This window comes from Myotis yumanensis, unplaced genomic scaffold (genome assembly GCF_028538775.1).
Source record: "Myotis yumanensis isolate MYYU_CA2020_CCGP unplaced genomic scaffold, mMyoYum1.0.hap1 SCAF_14, whole genome shotgun sequence".
Classification (NCBI taxonomy): domain Eukaryota; kingdom Metazoa; phylum Chordata; class Mammalia; order Chiroptera; family Vespertilionidae; genus Myotis; species Myotis yumanensis.
The window spans coordinates 1,786,220-1,794,495 of NW_027223765.1; the positions used below are offsets into that span (position 1 = coordinate 1,786,220).

The window sequence follows — 8,276 nt, forward strand, 5'->3', positions numbered from 1 at the left end:
ACACACGCCAGAGTTTCAGCGGCTTTATTTTGACGGACACAACCTCAGACACAAGCGGGGGGCAGCGCGGGGTGGACAGACGGGAGCAGCTCGGCCCAGGGTCTAAGCACCCCTCCCCCGCACATCGTCCCGAAAACACGCACTGCGCCCGACGTGGCCCCAGCCACGAGGATCGAGGATCGCAGCGCAGGCTTCGGGCGGCGTGGACAGGGCAGTGGAGCAGGAAGCGGGTCCCAGAGGCAAAGCTTCCCAGACCGGGAGAAGCAAAGGGTCCCCCCCAGGTTCTCCACATCTCCTCCTCATTAAACCATTTGTAAATGGGCACGAAGAAAACCAAGTTGAAGAGCATTGAAGCGCAAAGCAATCTGCATCTAGGGGGCGTGCATGTGGCCAGGTGTGAGCGAGTGAGCAGCGGCTATTGAACTAGCCTAGGCCTTTGGCCCCTTAGGAGTCCCCACGCCCCCTGCACAGGCCCCAGTGTGAGGGAGGGTGGGGGTCCCTGGCTAATTGCTATACTGGTCCCCTTCCTCTGTAAGCACCACCCAATCCCACCCCCCAGGGGCTAGTGTCACTTGGCCTAAGGAAGCGCTATGGACAAGGATCACTCGAGTGCTCCAACCGCGATCCCATGTTGCACTTTGGTCCCAAGTTGGGGCTGGGAAGGCAGGGCCCGGCGGGCACAGGGCGCTGGCAGGGCAGGGGATAGGGGTGGGCGCACACACATGCCCACCACCTGCCCGCTAACAAGGCTGGGTCTCCAAGTGTCAAAAGTGCTGAAAAGAGGGGACCCCCCTGGGGGAGAAGCAGCCAATCCCAGGCCCCTGTTCTTTTTAGTGCCAGGAAGACACTGTAAGAAGGTACATCTGCTCCCCAAATACAGAACTCGGGAGGCGCAGCACACTCAGGGGCCCCGTCTCAGCCTCTGCCTTGCCAGGAGAGGGCGGGCTTTACTATGAAGAGCTACTGCCCTATGGCTGAAGCCACAGAAGGTACAGGAGCAAAGACAGCCGTTACTGACCAGAAATGAGCAAGCTGTCCCTCCCAGGCCCAAGGAATGGGACCTGCCCACCACTGGCACCAGGGTCAGAGGCCGAGAGAGATGGGACCCATCAAAGAGCCCATTGAAGATGCGTGAGGCTGCACCTGAGGGCCAGGAAACCATGAGTGACCAGGGCCTCACAGACACGGGATAGCGAGCTTACCTGTAATGCCCAAACAGGACATGCCCAAGGTGACAATGGCCGTGGCCCCAGGCTCTGCGGTGAGGGCACTGGCCCTGGCAATGGTTAGGTGACAGCAGTGTCGCCTCTGGCCAGTGTTGGACGTGGCAGGCCTCTGCCATGAAGGACCGGCAGCAAGAACGAACTACCACCGCGGGGAGGACGGGATCCCTCCCGGGCCTGCCCCGCACCACTGTCAGTACTGAGTGCTGAAGGGACCACACTCAGGCCACAGAGAGGGTGCTGGGCCAGCAGGGACACGCCTCCCACAATGCATTCTGCTCATTCTTTGTAAAGAGGCCACACCCGCTGAAGGGCGCAGGGGCAAAGCTCACCTCGGAAACGGGAGCGAGACCCTTTGCTGAGGAAAGCAGGGCGGGAATCAGTCTTCACTAATGAACAAGGTGACACCCAGGGAAGGACCCCGAGAGACTGGAGCTGGCAGATGGACAAATGGACAGACGGACGGGCTCCAGGACTGAGAAGACAAAACTCGCCCAGCAGAGTCGGAGCCCCGCATCAGGTGCAGACCGTGTCCCTGTGCAGGCCAGCTCGCAGCTCTCCCTCCTCACCTGGGCTGAGGCCTTGAGCTTGGCTGGGGAAGTGAGCCCTGAGCGGACCACAGCCTGAGCCTGCGGGGAGCAGCCCACCCAGAGTAGCAGAGCTGCCCGCAGGACAGGAAGAGGACGTCCGACCACAGCACGAGGCCTGCGGACTCTGTCTCACTGGAGGCCCCGAGGCCCGGTGGGACAGACTCTTCGGCAAGCGGAGCAGGGCCCCCCTTCGGTGGGACAAGGGGCGGGGGACTCCTTAGGCAGGGATCTTGGTGGGAAAGGCTGGCTGGGTGTGCAGACAGGAAGAGGAGCAGGTGCAAGTGCCGGAGTGCCTGGGAATCCAGGGCCTGCCCTCTGCCCTAAGCTGGCTTCAGCCCAGGTTCTGAATCTAGCCTCCTGCCAAGAACAGATGAGAAGGATGGGCCCAGCTGTGCACAGCTGGCCTTGTAGTGCCCTGGGAGCATCAGTCAAAGAGCGGCCGACACCCACAACACTAGGATACATGCCCCTAGAAATGGGCACCCAATCCCTCTCTTTCCGAGGAACAAGGGGTGAATGGGCATGGAGGGGCCGGCATAAGCCCAGGGCTTCACCCCACAATTACCAGGGCCCTGCAGCCACAGGCCCCAAAAACCTAGGCAAGAGAAACCAATGTCCAAGGGCACCCTGTCCCTGCTGCAAGCCCCCCAGGGGCACCTCCACTACGTCAGCCTGGACACAGCAGTCGGAGCTGCAGAGCTGAGGAGCCTGGCTGAGGGTGTGTGTTCTGCTCTCCTCTTTATATATATGGATGCCAGGCTACAGCTAAAACATTTCCTTTAGTTTATACCCAAGAGAAATATAACCCTTTAAAAGCAAGTCTGTGTGTCCTCACGGCGAGTTCAGATCAATGGTCCCTGCCTGCGGGTGGAGAGGGAGGGGTTCTGGGCCCCGAGCTGGGCCTACTGGTTCTCGTCCCGCATCTGCTCCATGATGCTGATGAGGTTCTCCAGGCCGAACACGTAGCCTCGGTCCGGCCCGTCGTGCACGGTGGGGTCATCCCGGAAGCCCTTGAACGTGCTGTGTGCAAAGTCGATCATGCGGACGTCCACCTTGGGAGAGGACATGCTCTCGAGGCTGGTGCTGCTGGAGCTGCCCGGGCTGGTGCTAGGGCCGCAGGGTGGCGCCACCTCGGGCAGCCCCGTGTCCAGGGGCTTGAGACGCATCTCGGAGCGGCGGTCCAGGCAGGACTCGGGCCAGCACTCCTTGCCGTCGTAGATGACGAGCAGGGAGCTGGAGTAGAAGCGGTAGGAGGCCTGCCGCTCCAGCACCGCTTTCAGGCCCCGCAGTTTGCTCAGGATGGGCTCAAAAAGGTCACGCCGCAGGTCCAAGCCGTTGTGCAGGTACTGGTAGAGGGCATTGCGGAAGCCTTCGATGGAGAGCCCCCGGCCATAGTACTTGTTCCTGCAGAGGTAATGCCCCGTGTCCAGCTGGTACACCTGAAACCCCAGGAGACAGACAGGTGAGTGCCACCGCAGTACTGAGTGCTGAGGGGCCGCGCTCCAGGCCGCAGAGCCCTGGCCAGCACTGTCTGGAAAGCACTTCTGACCACGCTGAGCCTTCCTGCTGACCCCACACAACGGAGCGGCGGGCCAGGGCGCCCGAGGTCCCGCAGGACGGCCAGGAGAGAAGGCCAGCCTGCGAGTCCTCTACCATCACTTTGAAGTCCTTTTCCAAGCTGCCCTGCGACTCAGCTGGACTCAAACTAGGACATCTGACTGACAGACAAGAGTCTTACTTGCCCCAATGTCAAGGCAACAGGCTCTCCCAGCAGCTCTGTAGCTGGAGCCCAGACCAGAGTCACCAGACAAGGACAGAGGCTCAAGGGACATACACACGAGGAGGCGCTCAGCACCCCGGGACTCACCCTCTTGGAGGAGGTTCTGGACCAACGTGGACAAGGAGAACACTTGGCCTGGGGAGCGGCGGACATGGGCTCCCTAACAGGCTGGCGGCAGCACCTGGCTCTCACCTGCATGCCACAGACCCTGACGCCCAGCGTGGCCGACGTGCTCTGCTCGCACTTGCGCATCTGCCGGGCAGCCTTCTCGGCGGACGCGTCGTCGCCGTGCTGCCGGGTGCCCATCTTCAGGTCCAGCACGCACGGGCACTTGAAGTGGTGCACCACGTTCTCCAGCAGGAGGAACTCTGCGCCCAGGTCAAGGGCACAACAGCAGTTTCTGCAAAGGGGCCTCTCAGCCCGTCACCTGTCGTCACCTCACAGACCCAAACGTGGGCTTCACAACACTGGCTTCTCCATTCTACAAAATTGCTTATGCCCTGGCCAGTGTGGCTCAATGGTAGAGCGCTGGCCCGCACACCAAAGGCTCTCAGGTTTGATTCCTGGTCAAGGGCACGTACCTGGGTTGCAGGTTCGATCCCCGGCCATAGCAGGGGTGCGTGTGGGAGGCAACCAATTGATGTCTCTCTCTCACATCAATGTCTATCTCCGCCCCCCCCCCCCCTTCCACTCTCTCAAAATCAACAGGAGAAATATCCTTGGGTGAGGATTAACCAAAAAGATAAAATAAAATTTTATTGTGGTAAAATGCACATAACATACAATTTGCTACTTTAAATATTTTAGGTGTGAACTCAGTGGCATTCAGTAGATTCACGTTATGCCGCCACTAGCCGCTGCTTCTAGAACAGTGGTTCTCAACCTGTGGGTCGCGACCCCTTTGGGGGTCGAACGACCCTTTCACAGGGATCGCCTAAGACCATCGGAAAGCACATATATAATTACATATTGTTTTTGTGATTAATCACTATGCTTTAATTATGTTCAATTTGTAGCAATGAAAATACATCCTGCGTATCAGATATTTACATTACGATTCATAACAGCAGCAAAATTACAGTTATGAAGTAGCAACGAAAATAACTTTATGGTTGGGGGTCACCACAACATGAGGAACTGCATTAAAGGGTCGCGGCATTAGGAAGGTTGAGAACCACGGTTCTAGAACTTCCCAGACCGCAACCAGAAGCGGTGTCACTGACACTACCTCCCTGCCAACCCTGCCTCAGCCCTGGTCCCGCTCTTCCTCCTGGCTCTCCGGGTCTGCCTATCCCAGGCCCTTCATGTAGTGGAGTCACAGAACCCGTCCTGTGCCTGGCTCTCTCACTTAGCAAAAGGTCTTCTAGGTCCCTCCATACTGTAGTGTAACAGAATGCCATTCCTTTTACGGCTGAGTGAGATTCCACTGTGTATAGACCACCTCTGCTGAAGTCATCACTTTTCATTCTTTATATGTGTCTTGCAGGCACATACAAACTAAAGGAGATTCCGGCAGGCTGTACACATCCCTGCACCGCCAGGAAGCCAGCCGCACCTCCCGCCCCGGCCGCCAGGGCCTCGCCGGGCCTGAGACCTAAGGAGACATGGTCATGGTGCTGCCGTCAGGATGAGAAACCGGATTAGCATTCCCAGAGGAGCCTCGAGAAGCAGCTGGTTTACAGCTCTATCGGGCCGTTTTCTGATTTAACTGCAAACCCGTGGCCTACACATTTAAGAGGCATCCCTTGGTACTTCTAGGCCCTTCAGCTCAAATGGCTCTGTGGCCCGGACTCCTGCCCTTTCTGTCCATGTTTTCAGCTGCCCCCACTGTCTCAGCACCTTCCCTGTAACCCCCACCGAGGGCGGGCTGCTTACTGGTTTGAGAGAGAGAGGAAGTTTGAGGTTCAGTCTCAACAGTCCCCAAAAACAGGAAAACAGCATGCTGCCGACAGGAGGAGGAGAGAGAGCGGGCCTATGGGAAGGGAGGTGGGATCAGGGGGAGCCCAAGCACAGAGGTCTGGCCATGGACTGAGGGCACCCGACAAGGCAGCCCACAGACGCGGCTGAAGAGCAGCCACAAGGATACTGTAGAGCTTCCGGTCCTTGGACTCGGAGCGCATGCGGCTCAGCTGCTGCTTGTGGCAGCGCAGGCTCCAGGGGTTGTGGCTGATCTTTTCGGAGCTCAGGCCGCTGTTGCCATCCAGCATCTGGAAAGGAACGTCCGAGTGGCTGTGCAGCTCCGCCTTCGGGCTCTTCACCTCCTGGGAGCTGGGGAAAGAACAGACACAGGTCTCAGTGCACAGGGTGGGCGCCTCCCCTGCCCCCATGCCGCCTGCCATGGCGCACGGGGCCGAGCACGAGCACCTAAAGGCAAGTCGATGGCTCCGAGTGGCCTTCCTGCGTCTAAAAACGTCTGAGAAATACTCCTCTGCATTAAACCAGGCGATGGAGAAAGCACTTCACACCCACCAGGAAGGCTGCTCTCTAACACACGACCCTGAGGGGAGCAGGTGAAGACGCCGGGCCCCCGGCTCCGCTGGAGGGAAGGGAAACGGGGCAGCCGCTCCGCACCAAGTTCACCACAGAATTCTCACGGGTGCAGCAATCCCGCCCGCGGCTATACCTACAGAACCGACACGGGAACTCGGATACTTGGATCATGTTCACAGCGCAGCACAGTGAACAGGAGCGGCAGCAGCCCGTGCCGGCAGTGGCTGGACGGGCAGACAAAACGTGGTGTATCCACACAGGGAGATGCTCACACAGTTACAACCTGGAGGCACCGGGAACACTGCGCTGAGATAAGCCGCACACAAAGGAGAACCACTGTGTGACCCACGCACGTGAGGAGCTCAAGTCCACAGGGAGAGGCAGAGACGGTGGCTGCGGGGGGGCGGGGGCTGGAGCTAACAGTGAGCAGGCTGCGGCGTCTCCTGAGGCGGCGAGGTGGCTCTGGGGTGGGCGGTGATGGCTGCACACCGTGTGCATGTACTGATGCCACTCGCTGCATGCGGGGAAGGGGAAGGCAGCGAGTTTCGTGATGCGCATTTTACTACAATTTTAAACATACAGAAACTGGTGTGTTTTCACACTTAAAACAGGGGAACACGGATGCCATGTCAAGGACATGGGTGACCACCCTTTTGAGTGTAGAGTCTGCAGCATCAATGGGAGACTCTCAACAACTCCGCACGGAACCATGTGACGTGACACCATGAACGGCGCCTCTATCGGGCCTGGAAGAGGAGACATCAGAGGGAAGAGCAGGCCAGGGCGCAGGGGGAGGAGAGCAGGCCGCCAGCGAGGAGGGACTCCCTTCCTCAGGTCAGTCAGGCCACACGGGCTTTTGGTGAGAAGACGACCCCGCGGAAAATACCAGGACGTGACCACAGCCTCACGCAAGGCTCTGCTGGGAGTGACCGCAGGTGCGTTGCCGCACTGCCACGCAGAGCAGAGCCACGCAGGCGAGGCGTCCCGGCAATGGCAGGGGTGGGGGCGGCGGCTACAGTGACGTCAATGTCACTGTCCTCTCCCCAGCCGCGGACGACCCCAACAGGGTGGCGCTGGCAGAGATCTGGTCCTTTAACGGGAAGTGGAGGAGCCCTCTCAGCGTGACACAAGTCCCCTTTTCTTCTGGGGAGGGCACTGCTGAGCCATTCGTGGGTGCCTTTCTGTGATCCCTTCAAGAGCACAAAGCTGGCTTCTTTGCCAACAGCCCCGGCCCACCCAGGAGTCACCGGGGTGATGTGACCACGGGACAGGTCACACCTACATGGGCGGCCCAAGACCAACAGCCACTGCCCCCAACTCAACCTACTGCCCTGGAAGCGGACGGTGGCAGGATCTGCCCGCCCCTCACCTCTCGGTGGTCTCGAAGGGCAGGCTGGCTTTCTCCTCCTTGTGGTCGCTGCCGCTGCCCGACCGGTGCAGGCTCCGGCGGGAGTGCTTGCGCCGCGGCTGCTCCCGCTCTGGCGTGTCGTCCTCCACCGTCTCGCTTTCCACGTAAGGGTAGGCCACTAAGTTGATGTAACCATCACTGTCCCCCTCAAAACAGACAGACACCACCCCTGTGGGAAACAGGCAGCGCATCAACAAAGGTGTGCAGACGGCACGCTGTTGCCTCGTTCTTGGTTGGCTCCCTATTGGAACACGTTTTCAAGTAAGTCCCTAAGAGAGGGTGTTCAGAGGTCGGCTTCTGAGTCCACAGGGGCCTCCTGCAGCACAGACGGCCCCAGGCCCCGGCGGCCTCTGAGCAGCCCGCAGCCCCCCTGAGTCTAAAGCCCTCGCTGAGGCTGTGGGATTGAACTTTGCGTAACAACAGGACTGAGCTGCCCTGAGACAACAGAGGCCCAGGGTCGCCTCACATCGCATCGCATCGCATCGCATCGCATCACAGGGCCGACAGGAACCCGAGCTGAGGGGCTCCGGCCGCAGGGACTGACCTTTGTACTCGGGGGTGAACTCCTTCATTTCGGGCGGGAGGGACTCGTAGAAGCGCTGCTCCCGGGAGATGAGGGGCTTGCACACCGTGTGGTCGTCGTAGCGCATCATGCTGCTGTGGCCGCCCACCTGGTGGATGAAGGGCTCCAGGAGGACCCCGCGGTCTCCGGCCAGACTCGCGCTCTTGCCGCACTGCCCCACTTCCATGGTTTGACAAACACACATTGCGTTGGGGGCCCGTCG

The 8,276-nt window shown here is 59.6% G+C and overlaps 1 protein-coding gene across 1 annotated transcript; it reads right to left on the bottom strand.

The window, feature by feature from the left end:
- Positions 1-8: 8 nt before the first annotated feature.
- IP6K1 (inositol hexakisphosphate kinase 1) lies at positions 9-8,261 on the bottom strand. Its single transcript, XM_070391285.1, has 5 exons — positions 8,036-8,261; positions 7,453-7,660; positions 5,680-5,861; positions 3,786-3,961; positions 9-3,252 (listed from the first exon to the last, which is right to left on the bottom strand). Exons 1-5 carry the CDS (start codon positions 8,256-8,258, stop codon positions 2,716-2,718), a joined length of 1,326 nt encoding a protein of 441 aa, XP_070247386.1. The 5' UTR covers positions 8,259-8,261; the 3' UTR covers positions 9-2,715.
- Between the last annotated feature and the right edge of the window lie 15 nt (positions 8,262-8,276).

Excerpts from the sequence above, each read along its gene's own strand:
- IP6K1 (XM_070391285.1), bottom strand. The coding sequence starts at position 8,258 with ATGTGTGTTTGTCAAACCATGGAAGTGGGGCAGTGCGGCAAGAGCGCG. Across the intron at positions 5,862-7,452 it reads CCCTTCGAGACCACCGAGAG|CTCCCAGGAGGTGAAGAGCC; the intron begins GTGAGGGGCGGG and ends TTCTTTCCCCAG. Across the intron at positions 3,253-3,785 it reads TCAGGGTCTGTGGCATGCAG|GTGTACCAGCTGGACACGGG; the intron begins GTGAGAGCCAGG and ends CTGGGGTTTCAG.